General features: G+C 38.2%; 1 protein-coding gene across 3 annotated transcripts in view; it reads right to left on the reverse strand.

Moving 5' to 3' along the window:
* ADGRB3 (adhesion G protein-coupled receptor B3) overlaps positions 1–24,815 on the reverse strand; it is a 926,819-nt gene that overhangs the window by 285,078 nt on the left and 616,926 nt on the right. For all 3 annotated transcript variants that reach the window (XM_088456639.1, XM_088456638.1, XM_088456640.1), the window contains one exon: positions 21,998–22,100. In XM_088456639.1, the coding sequence (XP_088312765.1) occupies positions 21,998–22,100 (103 nt within the window). The remainder of the gene's footprint in view (positions 1–21,997; positions 22,101–24,815) is intronic.

The following is a 24,815-nucleotide window of genomic DNA, read 5'->3' on the forward strand; positions in this document are numbered from 1 at the left end:
ACATTGAATATACAATTTGTGCACAATAATTGAAGCAAGTTCAAGTTCAAGATTCAAGAAGGAGTTAAAGTGCAATTCAAAAATACATTCACAACCCCTGCCTGATGAGTATACCAAATAAATAATTCACTATAGTTAAAGAGCGAGAGGAAAAAACCTGCAACAAATAATATCTAAATTGTCCTGTGTTTACATCCACAGGTTCAGTACAAAGCTGGGCTAATAATCACCATGCACCGAACATGCTGAGGAAGATGATGATGATGATGATGATGATGATGATGATGATGATGATGAAGTATCAGGTCCGTCTCCCTAGGAAAAAAACAACAATGAAAACAAATGAAATAATGTTTTAGTACGTACATCATTTCCCACCATAGAAAGAGCAAAAAAGAATCAAAGAAGGTCAGGTAATCTTTAACACCAGAGCAAAAACCTGGGTTTTTGATTTGTCTACCCAGGTCGCAGCTCAATGTAAAAGTAGCTCAATGTGAAAAATAACCCAGGTCAAGTGACCCGGCAATCCAACCCAGGTTGCTACCAGGGTTGGACCTAGGATGGACCAGGGTAATGGTGCAGGGTAAATGGCGCAACTCTGGTTATATGACCTGGTTCATGCCTAAAATGAGCTGATTGGTGGTTGTGGAGCAGTCACCTCCCACTTTTTATGACCTCACAAGTTTAGAAGGCCAGACCTAGGTTCTGTGTGAATGGGGCTGACCTGAGAATAACCCCGATCGATGGTGCTGTGTAAATGGTGTCTGACATGGGTCTGACCTAGGTTGGAACCATGTCTGAAAACCCATGTCGGACCTGGGTTTTTAGTGGAAAAGAGGTATAAGATATTGTCCATTACTATAATACTTACACAATGTCACCACAGCATCACTTAGAACAACTTCAAGCAGCAGATGAAAGACAGGATGAGTATGTGTCACCTGCACAAGAAGAAATGTTGCATTCCCAACAGCCTCTATACCACCTGCTCCTGATATGCAGGAGTTCTGCACAGTCCAAACAAACTCCATGGATGTCCACATGTGTCTTCAGCCAGCATATGCACAAGGGACAGGAATATATGGCATCTTGTCACCACACACAAAATAGAATTCAATTGACACCAGCCTAGTCCAAATGAGTACTGTAGAAAATAAATGAATCGGTGCAGTCAGAGAACTGTACTTCAATATAGTCCAATCCACAGGTTAAATACAACATGTCTCAACTACCTCCGCAGAGACAAGCCAAATAAGCACACCATTTACATCAGCACCAACGACTCCTCCTATGCACAGTTTATGGAGTAGAGGGGCCTGTGGAAAGGGACTCAGCAGCAGTTCAGATGAAGACAGACCTGCTAAAATGAAATAATAGTGCAGATTTTAAGCATATTTGTCACCATTGTTGTAATACAACATTGATAACAAGGAAAACTGAAAAAAAAAATTGTTTTTTGTTGTTTTGCAGAGCACAATTGTAACATATGCATTTCTTCTTTAACATATGTTTATAGTATAGTCCTGTGTCTATACAACATGGTTTAACACCTTCACTGTGGAGTATGAATGGAGTTCATCATCCGCATATACAGTACCTGAAATCTGTGGATGACGAGTCCTACCCGTAATCTACAGCAAACTGGTCAAAGACAGCTTACCTTCTCCACTCCGGCACTAATCACCAGTGGGGCATCCGAAGTATCAGAGGGACTGGTCCTGGAGCAGTGACTTCAATGTGCATGAGCTGATGCAAGTTTAAAGTTCAAAAAAAGGAAAAGTATTGTTAGAGAAGGGGGAGGGACTATAAGTCCCTTTCTCTCCCCAACTAGAAATGGGAGCACATTTGCTTTAAAGAGGGAAGTCCCATAGATATTATTGCCTGGTGATCAGTGTTATTATCAGGCAAAACCCCCTACACTACAAAAAAATTATGGAGTCCAGTGAAGGAAGGAAGGCCTCCTCCCATCCTGGCACCCATAAAATCAGTTGTACCCATTTTAGAAAGATAGGGGTCCCCTCTCTCAAGTGATGGGTTCTCTTTGTATTTATTATCTGGTGATCATCTATCATCGCCAGACAATATTGCCCTCTCACTGCCATAATGACACCAGCAACTTTGTGGGCACCATATTTGAAAGAGGAGAGTCCACTTTTTCAAATTATGTGGTTCACTAGCAGCTATTGTCTGGTGATCACCAGATAATAAAACCTTGCACCACTACGTGCTCTTTTACACCAAATTACACATGCAAATGTGGGGTCACTCACCTATGAAATAGGGGAGTCCCCTCTTTCAAACTATGTGGCCCCTTAGCAGCTGTCTGGTGATCACCAGTGATTACCAGACAATAGTGCCCATCCCTATGGAAAAAAATATTATATATACAGATTTTGCCCTATCACCTCCATATTGGCCCCACAAACACATTGGAGCACACCATATTGAAAGAGAGAAGTCTCAAATGATGTGTCCATTTAGTATTACTTTAGTATTACTTATTGGGCAACTGTAGTCTTCCCACACATCATAAGCACTTAAGTTGAGAAAACAAAATATAAAAAACATGCATTTTCATTTCATTTTCAAGTATTTACTAGTGGCATTTATAAAACAAAAATAAATAATGTTTGATTTTGGTTCTCTTTCTTGAAATTTCAATAAAAAACACTTTTTTGGCCAAAAAAACTAATGATATTTTCTGAAAATACAAAATCTTCTGAAAAATAAACAAGGTATAATTTCAGTAATCATGATGTTGGAATGTGATGAGCGCGAACGTCAGAAAATGACCTTAGCACAAGGGTGAGAAATACCTGAGCAGCAAATCAGTTATCATAGTCATATGTACATAACATTGTGCCATGGTATAAAGTTCCTCGACAATGCTCGATATACTGGACAATGCTTTATATAAACAAGTAACATGCAGTAAATTGAATGTCAAGAATAGAATGACAAATTAGATTCATTAATAAGCACTTACATGTTTAGAACTTGTCTGGGAACTTGTCTCTGGTGTGGATTTCAACCTCTGTATTATCACACTAGCAGTGTGGAAGTTCTGTGGACCCTGGTTCTCGTGCTGTGGCTTCTCCACCCTTCTGCAATCTCCTGACCACAGCCTGAATAATGAATACTTCCAGAAAGAATATGCTGGTGTAACGGACTATGCTGGCATTATATAAATAAATGTTAATAAATGAATAAATAGTACGGTTCCCTACCTCTGCAATATGGCCACACCCACATGCGCAAAGGTATGGGTAGTTTTTTTATACAGCAGGTTTCCTAGGCCTAGATAGATCAATATTGTGCAAATTAGCAATTATGCCTGAGAGATTTTTCTGCAGTTTCATACCTTAACAAAACGAACAATTTGTACTCTAGGCATCTATAAAATAGGGGGCGAATTATGGATTGTCTCAAATGGTTTGAAAATGGTGCTTTGGCAAAGATTTTCCTGCAGTTCTGCTTTTAATAAATCTGTCAATTTGAAAAGTGATCATTTTACTAAATCACGGCTTGATAAATTTACCCATTAATTACAGAATTTGTGAAATCCACGGTATGCAGTAATGTTAAGTTTTGACAAAAAATCACTTATTGTACACTTTGCTTTTCCATAGAATACCCTTCCATACTGTATATGCAATTTGTGGCATTTATTGTTTATGACAGCTGTATGGAGTGGTTGGAGTAGGACTAGGAATACTTAAAACACTACCACTTAATTTAATAATTTTATTTTGGTGTTTGTCTGCGTAAAGGAGATTAACTAGGGAAAAAAAATTACTAAGCAGTTTGTTCTAAAACCTGGCAGTTTGGCACCGATTTATTCATTCCAAAAGCGCACATATTAGAATAGAATAGAACAGAATTGAATAGAACAGAATTGATTATCAAAGCGCTATCAATGTTTCAGACCATTGAAAGAATGAAATAGGAACAGCTGATTTATCAAGTGAGGGTTTGAAATCTTCTGTAAAACCGCCGGCAAACCTGCCCAAAAAATAGACCTGCCTGTGGCAGGTGAGTTAGGGTGAAGCACTACACTGCACAGATCACTATGATCTGTGTAGACTTCATTTTGTTTAAAAGGAAAGATATAGTTATAGTAGATATAGTTATAGTAGATATAGTTAAAAATAAAAATGTGTGCCCCCCCTCCCCAATCCATAACCAGCCTTGGACCTCTGAGTCTGGCACTGGCGCTGGTATTGAAAAATAGAGAGTAAAAAATGGCACAGGGTTCCCCCTATTTTCCAATAAACAGCACCAAGCTGTACCAGCTGGAGGGATTTTGGTAATTATAGAACCATGCCTGGACATTAAGAGCCTGCTAGTGCTTGTAGTCCACATTTAAAACAATATTAAAATAAAGACAAGACACGTGCACTGAGTATTATACATTTTTTTATTAAAAAAAATCTCCCCCACACATTCTCCACTTTAATACTCACAAAAGCAATGAAGAAGGTTCTCTTTGGTCTTTGTAGGCATCCAAGAATAATATCTGCTGAACCATGTCCGTTTGCACTGTGAGAAGTGTCTTGTCGCAAAGTGACAAGCTACAGATGGTCACTCCATAGAAATGAATGAGGAAGCACTGATTTGCTGAGAGCATGGGATCTGCCGCTCTCAGCCAATCAGCACTTCCTCATTCATTTCCCTGGAGTGACCGACCTGACACTCAGAAGGTGGCCCAATTGGTTTGGGGAAACCAAATTTCTGAGGGATTGTAGCTCTGAGCTGACCAGTTTTGGGCTAGTTAAAGTTATGGCAGGGGGACCCCAAGATGTATGTCTCTCTGCTATAGCATTAACCCCCCCAAGCTGGTTCAGCCTGGTGCTGTTTACTGAAAAATAGGGGGAACCCCACACCATTTCTTCCCCCCTGTTTTCCAATACCAGAAGTCCAAGGCTGGTTATGGATTTTTGGGGTGCCCCACCCTTTTTTATATTTAATTACTATTTATTTCTTTTTAAACAGAATGAAGCCTACACATAACAGTGCTTGCGTATTGTTTAGCCTCTATTCCACAGTGGTTTCAAAAGAAACTGCTGTGGAATACAACACACCATTGTGGGTTGTCATTTAGAAACCTTCGGAGATCAAAACCAACCTGTAGTAAATGCTCCAAATTTGGCATTGAAACCACCGTCAATCATGATCGATTGACTGCTGCATCAGTCAATTTCATTCACCAACTTTAAAAGATGGTGGAGAGAAAGTGTGAAGAGATAGACCAGTCAGAAAACTGAAACCTAGGTATTATGGCTTGTGATTGTCCCTCCTGTTTACATACCTCCCCCAGTTTTTGGCTGGGGCTGTAAGCAACAGAGGACCCTGGCAAAATGACTGGACAGAGCAGCCCTGGTGCTCTGGCTGAGAGGGACACCTTAGAAAAAAAGTGTAGTACAGCTTTTAGGCCTAGTTCTACAAGTGTATTGTGGGAACTTGTGGCCAAATCTGGAGAGATCCAAATATTTTGTGAAACTGTTTTGAAAACTTTGCTCATCTCTAGGATGTGATATATCATTGGTACAAGTAATAGACAACTTGCTGTTACTAAACATAAAGTAGACAAGATTAACCATTCTATCCTAATCTTTCTTGGCATTTTTTATACATTTGATATGGTGGATTATGACATTTGAAAATAGCACATAGTATGAATGGCATAGAGCTGTTCTATCCTGACAGGTATTAAAAACCGTCTTACGATAATTAGATTCCTCTACACTAGATAGGCAACTTGTGGCTTTCTAACTGTAATATTATTGCTATTATTTTAAAGTGAGATGAACAATTTTTGTTGGCTAATTATCAAAAATAGATGTCTGTTAACATTTGACCTTTTTTTTAGCTGAATTGCTTGTTACCTAAGCAGCAATTGTACTGAACAAAATGTGAATGAGACTTAAATCTTTCAAAATCTACAATTATTATAAATGAGGATCATAAGTAGCTGCTACATCTTTACAAATTGTCAGTATGTGTACTGCATATCTATTGCACTTCATTTTCTTATGTCTTTAATGGCCAATATTGTAATTCACAGATAAATGTGGAACTGCATGAATCAGTGCTGTAATTAGACATTCTGGTGCCCTGTGCATGAAAGAGTAAGATGCTTCCCCCCTCCCCCATCATTTTCACCAATCAATATTCACATTAAACAAATACAAAGGAAAATAGGGACCTAGTGACAGAGTTTATTTACAAAGAAAAAAAACTCCACTGCTGTTAGTATTTCATATCACTATATACCACCCTGCTCCCCTCCCAGGACTTTCCAGATGCAGATGCACAGTACCCACTTGGCCAATTGGACCACACTAACACTGGCAATGTCTGTGCAGATATAGTTTTATTTTATATAACCATGGTGCCATCAAACAGTCCCCTTTCCCTGGGACTCCTATGTTTCACACACATACATCCAAAACACCCTCCCCCTTTCCTACCCGGGACTTCAATGTCACACGCACACATACATCACACACACATACAACACACATATAAAACATATATACAACACACACACACACACACACACACCACCTACCTGGCCAACACTAACAAGAGACTAACCTGACATGACACTGCAGTTTTAAGCCTCTCAATGCCACCTTGGTGCGCTGTGCCAAACAGCTCCTTGATCCCTTGCACTATGGGAGTTGAGTCACTGGAGAGACATTATGACGTCTCTCCTTAAAGCCAGTGTGCCATGCAGGAGCCGGGAGAGGTGGAGCTCACAGACTCCATACACAACACTCACAGCAGTCAGGACAGCTGGGTGCACCGCTGATATACATAGCAGCACTCGCCTGGCAAATAGAAATTGCAGCGGAGGCCGTGTCCAACCCTAGAGCATCCTGTGCTCTGTGCGGCGTCACCGGCCGCATCACCCTGGTTACGGCCCTGAGATTAATGAAACTTAAGCCAACATTTTTAGCTCCTCTCACAAAAAGAAATTTAACACTTCCAGGAACTTACTCTCATGACATCAGGGGCATAAGTTCATACCAGGAGCCTGGAGGCGCAATAGGTGTTGGTGATCCCCTTCACTCGCATTCACTACCAACACTATCCAGTCCCAGCAGCACTCACACACATTCCCCAAAAACCACATACTACCAACATCCAGCAGCATCCAGTCACACACTCTCCTCCCCCTGCATTTACTGTACTTCCAACACCCCAGCAACACCCAGACAATCACTCTTCTCCCCCTGCATTTACTGCACTTCCAACACCCCAGCAACACCCAGACACTCACTCTCCTCCCCCTGCATTTACTGTACTTCCAACACCCCAGCAACACCCAGCCAATCACTCTCCTCCCCCTGCATTTACTGTACTTCCAACAGCCCAGCAACACCCAGACAATCACTCTCCTCCCCCTGCATTTACTGTACTTCCAACACCCCAGCAACACCCAGACACTCACTCTCCCCCTGCATTTACTGTACTTCCAACACCCCAGCAACACCCAGACACTCACTCTCCTCCCCCTGCATTTACTGTACTTCCAACACCCCAGCAACACCCAGACAATCACTCTCCTCCCCCTGCATTTACTGTACTTCCAACACCCCAGCAACACCCAGACAATCACTCTCCTCCCCCTGCATTTACTGTACTTCCAACATCCCAGCAACACCCAGACAATCACTCTCCTCCCCCTGCATTTACTGTACTTCCAACATCCCAGCAACACCCAGACAATCACTCTCCTCCCCCTGCATTTACTGTACTTCCAACACCCCAGCAACACCCAGACACTCACTCTCCTCCCCCTGCATTTACTGTACTTCCAACACCCCAGCAACACCCAGACACTCACTCTCCTCCCCCTGCATTTACTGTACTTCCAACACCCCAGCAACACCCAGCCAATCACTCTCCTCCCCCTGCATTTACTGTACTTCCAACGGCCCAGCAACACCCAGACAATCACTCTCCTCCCCCTGCATTTACTGCACTTCCAACACCCCAGCAACACCCAGACACTCACTCTCCTCCCCCTGCATTTACTGTACTTCCAACACCCCAGCAACACCCAGCCAATCACTCTCCTCCCCCTGCATTTACTGTACTTCCAACAGCCCAGCAACACCCAGACAATCACTCTTCTCCCCCTGCATTTACTGCACTTCCAACACCCCAGCAACACCCAGACACTCACTCTCCTCCCCCTGCATTTACTGTACTTCCAACACCCCAGCAACACCCAGCCAATCACTCTCCTCCCCCTGCATTTACTGTACTTCCAACAGCCCAGCAACACCCAGACAATCACTCTCCTCCCCCTGCATTTACTGTACTTCCAACACCCCAGCAACACCCAGACACTCACTCTCCCTCTGCATTTACTGTACTTCCAACACCCCAGCAACACCCAGACACTCACTCTCCTCCCCCTGCATTTACTGTACTTCCAACACCCCAGCAACACCCAGACAATCACTCTCCTCCCCCTGCATTTACTGTACTTCCAACACCCCAGCAACACCCAGACAATCACTCTCCTCCCCCTGCATTTACTGTACTTCCAACATCCCAGCAACACCCAGACAATCACTCTCCTCCCCCTGCATTTACTGTACTTCCAACACCCCAGCAACACCCAGACACTCACTCTCCTCCCCCTGCATTTACTGTACTTCCAACACCCCAGCAACACCCAGACACTCACTCTCCTCCCCCTGCATTTACTGTACTTCCAACACCCCAGCAACACCCAGACAATCACTCTCCTCCCCCTGCATTTACTGTACTTCCAACACCCCAGCAACACCCAGACACTCACTCTCCTCCCCTTGCATTCACTACTACCACTTCAGCAGCACGTAGTCACACACAATCCTTCCTCTGCATTCACTTCCAACACCCTAGCAGCACCCAGACACCCACTCTCCTCCCGATGCATTGACTGCCAGCACCCCAGGAACACCCATTCACTATTATCCCTCTATATTTACTACTAACACCCCAACAACACCATCACACACTTTCCCTCCCTTGCATTCACTACTTACTTCCAAGCAGCGCCAAGTCACACACACTCCGCTCCCAGAATTAATTTCCAACACCCCAGCAAAACCCACATATTCTACCTGCCTGCATTCACTGCCATACGAACACATGTAGCAGCAGCAACCAGACACACACACCTCCCCTAATTAACTACAGGGTACCGACACCCCAGCACACAAATACTACCTGTCATTGACCAGGGTTTTCTGTTTTTGCTATTTGCTGCTCCCACAGCTACAGCAGAAGGAGCAGGTCCCACATATGTGAGTGGGAAGAACCAACAAAGGAGGGAGGTGCCATGCACTCTAGTCTCTGCCACGCCCCTTTTATGTACATTGCTGCAGTTCCTTCATGGAGATCCATCCCTCCCGACTCCAGGGTAGGTACTCTGAGAGAGGGGGTGACCGTGGCACATGCCCCCTGGGTTGTCTACTTATTCCTGCACATAAAGCTGAATCTGGGGCAAAGGAAGAGGTCAGTGTGCCACCTTCAGGGTTGGTACCCGAAGGCAACTGCCTTCCATTGTCTCCTGTATTTGTGCCCCTGCATGACATAGAATTCATATGTAAAGGGCAATCATCTACTAACTGATCAATAATTATTAATTTATTATATTATATATATATATATATATATATATATATATATATATATATATTAATGGGCATTTGGTATACTGCTTATCAATTCTGAATGTATTACTCATGTTGCAGTTTTGCACAGTACAATCTCAGCGGGTGTGTCCTACAGTATATAGAGGTAAGTGAAATTGTTAGACACTATCGCCCAAATTGAGCGGAGGAACACTTCATTTCACACAGTTGTAAAAGTCCCGCAATACAATTTTTGAGTCCCATTTTTGTATCGCTATTCCACAGTATGATGTTCCTCACTGTGGGACTGACTCAGAGTCATAAGCAATGCTAAAGTTCATGTAGTTGAGCAACTATTTGCTACTGCATGTGCCTGAAAATCCCTAAAAACTCCTAGAGTGTATGTGTTGTGCAGTGCGCATGCTGTAGCATTTCAAATGCATGGTATCAGAAATGTCTCGGAATAGTGCTGGGTCTTTCTGGGTGGTGACTGGGAGGTGGCTAAACAGATGCACGTAGATGGTGCGTGTTATGGGAGTGTCGCCGCGCGTTGCTAAAGCGTTTGCGTATACAGACGTTTGATTGGAGGCCATTCTAAGATGGAAAATCTGCATCTGCCATAGGGCTGTTGCAAGTTTTGGTTGTGCAACCAATGGTGGCATATAAACATGCACCAGGTGGTATTACAACATCTACAGATGCTCACAGTGAGCTTCTCAGTCCGGATATATGCACCTGTGAAGAGATTTGTAGCGGCATTTGCATAATGTCACCAGTGGCCAATCGACAAAAAATACAGCCATGTCTATGTCCACCTGTGAATCAGGCCTTGTATATGGATAATCACTGTTCACAGGATTTATAGTCTATACATAGAGCTGGAATGATGACAATCAATGAATTATGTTCATGCTGTGAGGTTGCCGTTAAAGTAGGTAAACTTTTAGGTTCCACCATGCTAAATTTTGTGGTAAAATGTGCAATGGGAACAATATATCCCAGAACAGTTTTGAACTGTCACTTCTGTTTAAGCCTATGTAAGTCTTAAAGTCATCTGGGTCTGAGTATGCTATATGAAAATGTATGCATGTTATTATAATGTACTTTACTAAAGAAATTTTGTTTGCAGTAAAATAATTCAAGTGAAAAAGCCATAAATAATACCCAAACCCTGTGTCAGAGATGGTATAATGAATGATTAGATAACCTGGGTCTGTGCCGCTGGATTAAATAACCCAGGTCCGCGCTGTTGGTTGTGATTGCTGTGTATATGTTTAGTAATACATAATTATGATTACTCAGTCATTAACTTGACTGTGCTATGTAAGTATAATTGATCTACACAAATAATATTAAATATAGTATGAAAATGTTAATAGATATTAGCATTTTAGATTACTATTAGTCAGCTTGCAGAATTTTATTCACAATGATGCTACTGTGAGTCTTAGCACACATTGTTATCCAGCAGATTTACAACTCATAGATTATCAGTTCTTTTTTTTGGTAACTTTAGAATTGATTAATAGACTTCATATTTTCTACTTTCTGATAATAGGCAATTTTGAATCATTTCTATGACTGCAGATTTAATACTTTTTACATTATGCAGAAACAAGTTTCTAGGTTATGCAAAATAGAAAGCGGATATTACCTAGTACATTTTTTGTGCCATTATTGTAAAAGAAAATGTATTTAAAAGAAATTGCAAAATGTCAGGCATGCTGTTTCACAAGTAACTACTTCAGTATAGCAAGTATACTGTAGAAAACGGTATGAAGGTGTTCAGACAGAACTCATAGCAATGCATTTAGCAGATGGACTTTATTCTATACAGAAATGGTCAAATCAATTTGGATAACTCACCTTAGGTGAATTCGTTATTACATGCTATTCCAATTCTACACTTACAGTGGATACAATGGTAATAAGCCAATCAACAAGTATCAATAAATGTAACATATCCATAGGTTTTTAAAAGGAGTTTTTCTGTATTGCAGTAGTAGAAATCATCTGTGGAGTCTCTCTGAAATTATTAATAACCCATACTACTGTACACTCGCCTGTGCACTGCATTTTGTACAAAGCTGTAAGCTTTGAAAATAGTACTGCATTATTGACTGGCTGATTTATATCTTCCCTTTGTTCCCTACATATTTTATACCCTCACCACAATATTCTAACTTTTGCAAAACACAATTGTTTTCTGTACTTGTCATTTGCACCATTACCTATAGAGGTGTACAAATATATATACAGATATAAAATATATATAAATATATATTTATTACAATATATTAACAAATATAAAATATATCATATACATTGTAATTAATAGCATATACATTTTGAACAACTCATTGACAGGTATGATTACACATTTTGCTGCACTAATCACTGATCGTTCTGTCCACCCCCTCTACTAAAATCTTTTTTCCGTCACAGTTGAAATACAGTGAGTTTTAGTAACTTTAAAGATAATAATAACTTGCATGAAGAAAATAATAAAATATGTTATTTTTTTTTTCCTTCTGCAAATCATTTCTTGTGTAAATGTGAGATGCTCTAAAACTAGTAAAAGTGTGTGAGAGCCGGTTTGTTTCTTTCATTACATCATTATCCATCCATCAGTTATCCAACTGAAATAATACCAAAGGAATATATCAAGTGCTAGTGGTGTTCTCAAAAGATACAATAACCACCAATAGAAGCAGATTCTTGTACCCCTAAAGACAGAAAATGTGCAAAGAAAAAACTATACAGCGGAGAGGATTGAAAAAAAAATCTTATAAAAAATAACCAAGCAGATACAATATAAATTAATAAGGTTTAATACTTAAAAATCAATAAAAATTGAATTGTGCACAAAATAGTAAGCAGCATATAGATAAAAAAATCACAGTCTGACACATAGAAGATCCAATATCAATAAGTAGTTGTCTGAAATGTTTTTAATGTAAAGTATATATTATATTGCAGTTGTCATAAACAATAATAGATGGTGATATACTATGGAACAGAATGGCAATGTCGCTCCAGATATCAAGCTTGTACTGTAAATAAGCACAAAAAAATGTCCCAATAAGATGTAGGCAGAAGATAAATGTGATTCATGGCAATGATTATTCAGCCGAGGTAGAATTATGTCCTCAATACTGAGTGCTGATCCTAAAATGACCAGACTAAGGGCCTGATTCAGAGGTGTACAGTTTTTCAGTAGCAACTGCAACAAAGTCTCAGCCACCACTGAGTCTTTATGCTAATGGAGTGGCCGTTGGCTGGTCTATTGAGATGTCCATCAGCTGCAGGGCAAGTCAGTCGATGTGCCCACAAAGGTGCACCATTAATGGGACATCGGCCGCAACATCAGACATTCATGCAGCCCTATGGTTGCTCGGAATTCTCACAATATGTGTTACACTGTGATGTCAACTAAACTAACCAAGAGAATATAGGCTAAAATAATGAAATTCTGTAATACTGCTAAAATAAGTAATATTTTGAAAAATCAGCTTATTAACTATATGACAAAAGTCAAAAGCTCATTTAAAACTTCACAGTGACTTCTTTACATCGGTTCTTAAGCTAAAATGTTTAAAAGAGTTTGATGTGTTAGATTTTGTTCACTTCTAACCCAATTTTGTTCACTTCTAACACAATTTTTTCAATAAACACCTAATATAATACTTTTTTATTAACCATTCTCCCAAACAAAACTAATAATCAAGTAAAACTACATAAAGCACACACAAAATAAAAACAAATGACTAACTATAAATTAGGTTCTGTCCTGAATCATACAATCATCTGTTTCAGACAACAGACCTGAAGCATCCTAATGTATGAAATGTAGCAAAGCATTAAGGTCTCAAAATAGTGAACTGGTTCATGGTTTGACAGAGACAAACAGATTCAACAATGGAATACATGACCATACAAAATTCTCTGCTAATGGGATGTGTGACATAAACCCATCAGCCATAACATTAAAATCACTGACAGGTGATGGCTAGACGACTGGGTCAGAGGACCTCCAAAACAGCAGGACTTGTGAGGTGTTTCCGGTATGCAGTGGTTATTCCCTACCAAAAGTGACCCAAGCAAGGACAGCTGGTGTACTGTCTGACAGGGTCAAGGATGCCCAAAGCTCACTGATGCACATGGGGAATGAAGGATAGCCCATTCAGTCTCAACTGAACCATGGAGCAATGGAATTAGGTGGCCTTGTCCGATGAATCACGTTTTCTTTTGCATTATATGGATGGCCAGGATTGTGTGCATCATTTACCTGGGGAAGAGCTGGCACCAGGATGCACTATGGGAAGAAGACAAAGAAGTGGAAGCAGTGTGATACTCTGGGCATTGTTCTGATAGGAAAATTTGAGTCCTGCCATTCATGTGGATGTTACTTTGATATGTACCACCTACCTAAACATTTTTACAGATCAAGTACATCGCTTCATGGCAATGGCATTCCTTGGTGGAGTGGCCTTTTTAAGCAGGATAATGTGCCCTGTCAAACTGCAAAAAATTGTTCAAGAATGGTTTGAGGAACATGGCAGAGAGTTCAATTGGTCTCTAAATTGCCCAGATCTTAATCCAGTCGAGCATCTGTGGGATGTGCTGGAAAAACAAGTCCGAGCCAAAGGGGCCCCACCTCACAACTTAAAGGGGATGGGTGTATTTTGTGCCATAAATGTGTGTGTGAAAGAATAATATATCAACCTGATACACCCACTGCATTTTTAAATCATTGCACCCCCTATCAGTCAAGAATGACTAATTAGCCCTTGCATTGGCTTACTCAGTAGATGTAACTAAAATACTAATTCTGATAGAGAATAGTGAGAATAAATTAAATAAAAACTTCACAAGATTTATCCCACTGTCTCTTTGAACCAATCAAATAAGGAAGACACAAGGGCCCACAGTCTTCAAGAATACATTTTCATTTCACCTTTTTCATATTACATTCTTTAGCTACATTTTAATATCTTGATACATTGATATATTTTATGAATTTGTATTTTAATTATGTTACAATTTTGTGCACCCGATTAAGACACTTTTGTTTTAATAGTACAATAAGTTTATAATTGTGTGTGTGGTAAAATAACGTTGTAAAATAAGTATCAGGATGAAAATTATCTGGACTCATTATTAAGGTTTTGAACAATTATATTAAAAATCTTGAAATTACATAAACCTGTGCAATATTACTCTATCCTTTTCAATTATTACTGATAGTAATGGTGGAGTCTACTTAGATTTGTGGCTATTAGCAATGAACAGAATTATTACCCAGGTGCTGTAGTCTAACAGTGGATGAGTAACCTCTATCATGACTTCAGGAGACAGAAACGAGTTGCGCACATGAGGTAGAAGGCTAATAAAAGCAAGAGACTGAAAGTGGGTTAGAATTGCGCAAAAAAGACAGTGGAGTGGGTGTGGAGTTAGGGAAATAGTACATCAGAGTACAAACAGTATCTTCAGAGTCAGAAACTAGCAGCACAGCATCAGAAGCTACTGTACATAGGCCTCAATTATAGGGACAGCAAGTGTAGTGGCAGGAGCTACAGAGATGACAGTCCCCAGGTAGAGGAATCAACAAGAGGATATATTGCTAACCAACTCATCTACACAAAGTAAGTGCTAACATTTCAAGGCCAACATATTATATGAAATATAAACTATAACTCTTACACATAAGCCCTGGCCTGCTGAAAAATCTTTACAGATTACATTCGACAATACAATAGTTATCTTACTCAGGAGTAGGTATCAATATCATTTAACCCATAGGTAATTAAACTGGGTGGAAGAGGAGTAAACTCTGGTACACAAAAGATGGACTAAAGTTCCCTTTAAATATAGATTTGTTAAGATTCAGTTTGGTATAGGAGTACTAGCACCATCAATCCATGAAATTCTGAAAATTTATGTAATCACATGTAATTGTTTTATTCACATCTATTGGAAAAATGATTGAAATCATATCTTACAACTTTGTCTGCATGCAAATAATACTTTAGTAAATCAGGGCTACCCAACATTAACTAGGAAATATATTACTCAACACATGACTGACAAGGTCAACCCAATAAAATATGTTCAACAAAAATGCAATCACAGTGCAACCATGAAAAAATAGGTACATGATGTCACAAACTATGAAAATAATGGCTTTAGTATGTATTTTTGTTAGCAGTACACAGTATCAAAGTGTTTTGTGAGATAATTTGCAGTTTTTCATTGATAAGCATATTTTAGACATGACATTTGATGAGCGGTTCAATGCAGTGGGATGGTCACCTGAACATCACTGTGATGCTTGGTTGTGCACAGATCTACCACATATTGTAAACTGAATATTGCTACTTTTCCTGCACACCTTTATGGGGTGTCATTTCATCAGCATTTAATTGAGGTCGATTTTAAAAAACAAGTCTATGCACACCTACTGTATATCTCTCAGAGGGGCATTTTTACAACTATAAGGACTTGGTCTTGATACTGTAATTTTAATTTATTATCACCACATGTTGCAGCAATAAGAATGAAGTACGGTATTGACTGAATGTACCAAATATCACATCCAGGTAGAGTGGTACCGATGTGTAAAAAGAAAAGTGATCGCTAATGTCATCACACTACTTCAAGGTTCAGACCCTGACCGTGCTACTGCACATGCATCATCTGCTGACTGCACATGTGCTGGCAGAGAATTTTGCAATATGTAGCCCATAGGCCCATAGGTTATAATGGCCAATTACATCTAAAGCTAGTGTTAGTTACTAGACGCAAGCAGAAGCCTACTGTATGGGGCTGCTTTTGTGAATGAAAATGGAGGCACCGCTGAAGATATGGAAGATATAAGTAGTCTCCCCTTTTTAAATATTGGGGATAATAAATTTTGCAGGTTTCCCTCAAAACATGTTTGGTAAATATGCCCCATAGTCTTATCAATGCTAATATTCACGTTGAACCAAAACAGTTAAGTGTGACTACAGTTTAATATATGATATATTTATATAAATTGTGTACACATTATTTACTAGTATATAGGGAGAAGAGTAGCACTGTTTGCTAAACAAAAGAAATATTGTATATGATTTTTTTATATAAATCTGACAAAACCTAAGAGGTAAGAAAGTTCACCTCAGATTAATAGGAAAAATAATGTTTGATAAAATGCCATGTTTTTTACTACAAAAGAAACATAATTTACATATTTATGGTTTAATGACTGATAGAAAGCCTTGGGCCATTTCTCAGGGTATTATCTATTCTATTTTAAAACACCAAACCACTTTTTATGCTTGGTTCCATAATTCTTGCCAAGGCTATTTTATGTATATTTTAATATTGTACCATATCTCACATTTAATATGGCTAATGCAATGCTAGACTTTATGTTAAGATAGACGTAAATCAAAACAAATATTTATTTTTAAGTTTTATGGTTCCTAGAACAATTTCAAATTATACCTAAGTATAAAATCCATAATAGTCATTTCAAATGTACATCTCTCTCTAGAACAGTTTGACAGAAAACAGGAGAAAGCTGGATAGAAAATGTAATTGTCTCTAACAAAAAAAAACAGTATAAAGGGGTTTATGTTAGCCGGACTTTTTATTATGTTTATAAGAGAGCATAAGATTACAACTACTTCGTACAAAGTTTACTACTACAAGTCATGTTCAGTTTTCAAATTTGGGGCCAAATTGACAACAGCTGTAGATGCTGGCTAGTCCAGCCATCTTTTCATCTCTACTCTTAAAGAGGCACATTCAGAATCATACATCTTTCCTATGGTGAGAACTTTAACTGGACACTATACCATATAGACTATTACTGGCTCCATACAACAGGTTCCAATTGTTGCTACATTGTTTTTCTCCATTTCTTTAACAATAGAGATTCTACAATTCCTTAGAAGCAGAGATCTAATTTCCTCACTAATTAAGAGCTTTCTAATTCTATGGTATCTAGATACTTATTAAGCTGTCATTTTTGGACAAAATGTATTAAGTTTTATTTGATTTTTAAGATGTTGTTTATCATAAAGTGCTGTACAATAAAGATTCTGTGAAGACATATGTTTGTTTTGGAGCACAACAATATATTTTGTGTATCTGTTTAAGATACCTAAAATGCCTAATCAATGTTTGCTCTAGGCAATCCAGAAAGGGAAACGTTAAAAGTCAATATAATTAGAGCTCCATTGTGGAGGTTTCTTACTGTACTGATAAAGTCTGGAAATTGAGAGATAAACTTGCTAATTAAGTATAATTAAAATAAACTGAAATCCATATTGACCAGAGCCTTTCCCACAATATGCTTGACCATTCCCCTAATCCAAGACCCCAGTTTTATGAAATCTTCATCAATACCAATAAACCACCATCATTTAGGGATCCAAAAAATTTTTTCTGCAATTATTCCACTCAACAGTTTATCATTAACAATTGTAGCATAGGAGAAAAATGCATGTACACATGATATGATATGTTTTAGGAACCACTATTTAAAACTTTTCCACACTGTAGGTTCATTCCTGTGTGAATAGCATTACATAGATATTTTTGTGGTGGTTGTAGCTGTTTTATACATAAAAAAAACAAAAACAAAATTCCTTCATGGGATAGTTAGAAGGGGAATCTATTTATTATTATTATTATTAATATTATTATTATTATTATTATTATTATTATTATTATTGAGAGCTTAAAATCTAATGGGACTAGAACTTTTAATATTTTAATCTCTGATGGTTGAGTCCAAAACCATTAAAACTCACAACTCATGTTATCATATATGTACTAGTGGATAAGAATGATTTTGTAAATCAAATACAGTATGCAATTTGAAGAAGTTTGAATTGCAAACATTTCCATCAAGCCATGTATAAAATGAAGATATTTCATTAATTTAAACAAAACAGTTGTACAAAATACAGAGACTAAAGGTCAATTTACATGATAAGTGCATATATTCAACCAGTATTAAAAATGCATATATTTACATGTATAATGAACAAGCCTCATTTAACAAATCAGAAATTACATGCTGTAGATGCTAGAGCATAAACAAGTATAGAGGAAACATGATATGGGACACATTTTCATGAATGTGAAGTATAAAAAATGTACCTATTGTATGCACAGACATGTGTGACAGTTATTTATTTTCCATACTGTGTTTAGGTGTTTATAGCATTACAAGTTGCTGTCTGCTAAACAGGAAGGGAATTACCACTTTCTGAAAGATGCATTATGAGTTCAGAAGAGCAGTAAAATCATTTAGCTATCTGGTACCGACAGCAATTGACCCACATCAAAAGATAAATAGCAGAGACTATACTAATTGATGCAAAAAGCTAAAGTGCTTCAGAGTCTAAGAAAAATGAACAAGTTTTCCAAGCCACCACTTAAATCAGCTATTTTACAAACACTGTATAAGCAGATCTATTTATAATCATGTTCGCCAATATTATTTTGGTGACATTACACATCTTTCTCCTCATACATTACCTTTACTAGATGCACTGAGTGCAGAGGCAGTTATTACAGAATGACACAGAATAACAAATATATTCGGCTTGTCATTAACAAAACAACATTGTAAACACTATACAACATTAAAATAATATATTTTCACTCTTGTGACATAAAACATAGTCACCACTTGACACATAAACTCGGTTGAACTCTAAGTATCAGAAAACTACTAAAGTTTGCTAAAGCTGTATAGATTGATTCAGGATTTCCAAATAACTTCTAAATTTGTATTTATTTTATTTTTTAAGAACAATCCATAGCTGAAACTTATCCATACCACCAACTATGTAAACAATTTGCAGGGGGTCTTGGCTTCGGACCAAAGGTTTCCTGCTTTGAATACAGATGACACAATGTGATGTGTTAAGACTAAAATATTTTCATGACATTAATTATAGATTTATTACTCAAAATGGATAATTCACGGACATAAAATTTTTTCATAATCATGTTGTTGCAGGGTATGGCATAACCAGGTCAGGAGATATCAGAGAGGTGAGACTGAGTATATCACAGTATGACTTGCACAATTTGTTTAGAGCCTTTGGGTTTGGAAAAAATGGATATATGGAAAGCTCTTTATTCTGTTCCACCTAATCATCTACAGGAGAAATCTGGTGTTTGTTTTCCCATGAGTCTTTGCCAGTCCAAGTATTCAATCCGGCTCTAAGCAGTCCTAACCGAGAAGTAATTGGTTCACCTAAAATAAGCTAATTAAGGGTCTGTCTAAGCCTTGTGTGACAGCGCCTTACTTCTCACAGAATGCAGAGATGTGGGGAAAAGTCTGAAAGTATATTAGAAAAAGGTGTATTGCTGTATATATCTTAATATTGCTGTTTTTTTTATTTTAATGCAAATAAGCCATCCAATGAAAATTTGGCTGTCGAATATTTTGTAAGCCCAAAAGAAGCCAGTTTTTTGTTTTTATTTTTTTCTGCTGACTCATTGTGTGGACAAGAAAACCAACAGGCAACAAACCTGTAACCAGAACACTTTTGCCAAAAACTGTTTATATTAAAATAAAAAATCTACCAAAACAATTGAAAATTGATCCTCCTACAGGTCATTGCATCAATTGTATACATATGCAAATACAATGATTTTATTTCTTTAAATGACACAATTGGCCTTTGCCAACTCTGATGGTGACTCAGTGCAGACAACATTCTTTCATGTTTTGTGATACCATGCTGCCCCATTCCATACTTGTTGTGATAGGGCTCACAACACTGTGCTTCTATTTCAACAATAAAGTATATTTAACATTTTTGGGTGGATAGTTCCAAAATCATCTGTTCAACAGTATTGTAATAATAATACTTAACATGAAGACACAATTATCTGAAATGGAAAGGATGACTTTTAGACAATACAAAACAACCAAATATTTGCCAAACTTGGAAATGAACTTATCCACTGCACCCACTACCAGCAAAGGACACTCTGTTCATATGCATAGTATAAAACAAACACCAAACACACTCTTTATACAACATAAGCCAACTTATTTGAAATCTGTAAATGTATATACAGTATATATATATATATATATATATATATATAGAGAGAGAGAGAGAGAGAGAGAGAATGAGAGAGAGAGAGAGAGCTATGGATAGATAGATATACTCTTAGCATGTAGCCTATCATGGTTTATGAGTTGCATTCAATTTATTTCATAAATGACAAGAGGTCTATATAAGACTATCCAATAAGTGTTATTTTCCCATGGTATAGCCAAAGTCTAACCACTGTGATTGGCTATTCAGCTTTTTTTTAATTAATTTGAATTTTAGCTCTAGGTACTCAGCATCTAACAAAGTTTTGTTTCTCGTTTTGATTGTTGTTGGATTATTACATTACAGGAATATTACAGAGCACAATAAAGTAGGAATAGGTTAGGTGTGTATGTATTCATGTTACAGAATTAAAATGCTGGGGGCCTTTATTTAGTTCTTAAGTTCAGGAACAACTTGTACTTTATCTTTTATACATCATTACTCTTGTCCCCAGAGTCCTGGGAAGTTTGGAAGAGCCATAGTATTATTTAGAATGGGACTGTTTTAGTAAATTCTGCCCCATGCTGGAGGGGCAGAATTAGTCTGGAGGGGTGCTCATTATAACAACTGGAACCGATTCTGTAACTGATTTAGCATACAGTAACTGCAGTATTTGTTATGCAAAGGTAGTGCCTACTCTAAATGAGTCCCTACATTTTTTATTTTTTTGCTGCGTATGTACACATACTAAATATTTACTTTTATACCACAGTCTTTTATATAACCATAACTTAGAACTGTCTGGCTCAGGTGAATATGTCAGGTCATAACTTATTAAGTGGGTGTAAATGGGCAGGACTTGATGTAGGCAGCACAGAAATTGAGTGACAAGTAAAGGAACATAGGGATAGATTTACTAAAGTTTCTAAAAGAAACAACTGCTGGTGTTTCCCATATCAACCAATCAGATTCTGTAGAATGCAATAGAGAAATTATAGCTGTAATCTGATTGGTTGCTGTGGGCAACACTTCCATTTGTCTGTTTTAGAAGCTTTAGTAAATCTATGCCATAGAGTCTATTTAGAAGGAGTCTGTTACATATTATTCTACTTTACGGAGATACCACACTTGTCAAGCAGTACATACATGGTTTTATAGTATTGTTCTGCTACACTATCGAACACCTCCCACATTTACAGGACTAGAGCTACAAGAATATACAGTCAGTGTAAGGGGAGATGGTAAGGCATTTTTAAAACACACATTTGTTATCCATTTGAATTAAGGCAAATGTATACTTACATTATTCAGATGAGCAAGTTCAATCTCCACAAGAGAGTCTGTAGATTTTGGTTCTGGATGGATAGTAACTACAATGATCTTAGAATTCACAACTGTAAAATTTCTGCAAAGAAAAAAAAAATCAAAAACATGATTCTCCTGAACAATATATTAATAATATTCCATGTTTAAAGAATATACACATGTACTTTCTGTTACCATTGTAGTGGTTATTTTTGACAGCAGACGCTACTATACTGTAAGTCTTCTCAAAATGATGTTTCCTCTTAGTGGTTATTCTCTTGTGATCACCAGACAATATCAACCTGCACTACAGAAATACAGGTTGAGCTGGTGGAAGGGGAAAGAACTTAACATTCGTGATCTCACCCATCCTGTTCCTTAAGCACTAAGGGGCACCCTTGTTTAATACAATTTTCAGTGTACATACAACTCAATTATTGTTCCAATCCAAATGATAAATGTCCAAATCATTGAGTGCTATTTTTAAATGCACTATGTTGGGCTGATCACATACACACTACTGTACAGCTGCAACACGATATTGGCTCATCGTTACTGAGAAATGTTATGCAGCAGTCTAAGGGTGGAATTCAATTAGCCGTGATAAATTACTGCAAGCTAATTGATCTCCCGAGGCTATCCAATTAGCTCCAAAGCACAGTTGCTTTAGGGATTTTCTTACAGGACCTCAGCAGGCTCCAAAAAAAAATCCCCAATAATTATCATGTTTTTGGGTAGCAGCCAGTGAAAACCTATAGGTCTGTGAAGTTATCAAGGATTCTATGTGTTTTCGCCCAAAAACATATAATTTTTCAGGTGGAAAAAAACGTACTTAAATTGAATTGGCCGAAGCTAAAAACCAGAGAAAATTCCATTTTTTTTGTCCCCGAAAAACTGGAGACAATTGAATAACCCCCTTAATCAGATGAGCTGATCATAATGGTGATCTGTTCTGGGGGCGATTTACTGTTCACACTATGAAGTAATCAGAAATAACACCAAAGAATTGGCTGTTCGTCCAAATTATTGTACAGTTTGTACCCTTAAGTTTTACTGAAAGCACATGTTTTTATTCGCTGTGGCCTAGTAAGTTTTGAACCATGGTATTATAGTATTGTAGCAGATAACTCACATTCAAAGGATTTACTAGCAGTTGTCAACTATGCTTTGTGCAAGTTCCTAGCTGTTAGTACTATAAGAAAGCATACTACAGAAATAACATTGAATTACATAGTCACAAAACATATGCTTTATGTCTATATTTCTAAGCACAATGATACACATTCTAACACTCTTTAAATAGTTTTAATATCATAATCTTGTTAAAGAAAGCTGAACTAATCACATACTTTACATAAGTAATAGTTTAGACTACATAAAAAGTTTAATAGCCAGGATGTTATCCTAAAGCATTAAAAATGGATTACAATGCAGTGTAATGTTGTATCTTATTTTTTTTTCTTTAAATATATTTTCATGTTGGATGTAATTGGCCAAAAAAAATAATAGCAAATTGTATTTTTTCGGTTGAAATTTCATAGAAATAATATTTTTAATCTATCTGTAACTGTGTAATTGCAAAATATATGGGATTCATTCTTTACAAGAACATTTTCCATGTACCCAACATTTATACTTTAAACATTACAGTATAATCTGGCAAATGCCATAAAGCTGCAGTACTAGGTGGAGCAGCCCTAGGGGCTGTTCCATGCAGCCATTTCTCCTGGGACTCCGTCACTTCTGTCATTGCATCAGCTAAAGGCTGGAAGCTATGTAAAGCTGCAGAAGGGGTGTGGGACTGAGCCATCCAATAATGAGTCGCAATCATGGAAACCACTGACATATCTATTCAGTGTGACAAGATTACAGTGAGAAACCACCTTCTTTCTCTGGGGCAGTAGAACTTTGTATACAGCCAAGACCACTGATACTTTAATTAAACCACTGCTTAAATCTACATTGGACATCACTGTCAAGATTAAATAATTAAAATAGGATTATGTTACATAGGTCCACAACAAATTTAATCCTACATTGGCAGGAATGCTGTAGTAGTTGGCTACAGCACAGGGCCATAGCCACTCAATAGAGTGCCTTGTGTTGGCCCTGTCCCAAAAATGTTTGGCATCATGACATCACAATGAGAGGGCAGGGACAATGGCATCAGTGGGAGAAGTGAGCTCCTGGAGTTTCTTTAGGATGTCACGTACGGCTCTGCAGCAGCTTGCCATCAGTACCAGGAGGAAAGATGAGCATCCAGAGGGCACTAAGGATGCTCTAGGCAGCTCTATGGCTACTTGCTGCTGGGACTAGGGGGAAGCTGAGTGTCTGTAGATCCAAACCATGCTCCAGACAGTGGCTTTCTGGGCTGCAGGCTGCCTTGAAATACAGGTGCATTGGGGCAGCGATTGTGCTGCCCTTTAGGCCCTGGGGTCTGGGAGGCAGCAACACTCTGTCATCCTTAGTTACAGCCCTGTTACAACAAATGAAATAGTAATTGGATGTTATACAGGACACATGGGTCTCATTATAATTTGGACGCAGCATCTTTTTGCAGTCACCCCTCTGTGACTTTATGCAAATGCATCTACAAAGCCCATACCTGGTGTACATTGGTGCAACTAAATGTGCAGACACTTTCAGTGTCCAACGAAACTCAAAACCAGAACACTTTCTGAACAACAAGAAGCAACATACTTATGTGAATGAACAAAATCAACATCTACTGCTGTATCCAGGCAACTACTTACTGCACTCACTGCTTGGACACTGCAAGTGCTCCCCTGTCTGTGTGCTGCTCTTGTTGATTGAT

Source organism: Taudactylus pleione, unplaced genomic scaffold, assembly GCF_031769625.1.
Source record: "Taudactylus pleione unplaced genomic scaffold, aTauple2 ptg000710l, whole genome shotgun sequence".
Lineage (NCBI taxonomy): Eukaryota > Metazoa > Chordata > Amphibia > Anura > Myobatrachidae > Taudactylus > Taudactylus pleione.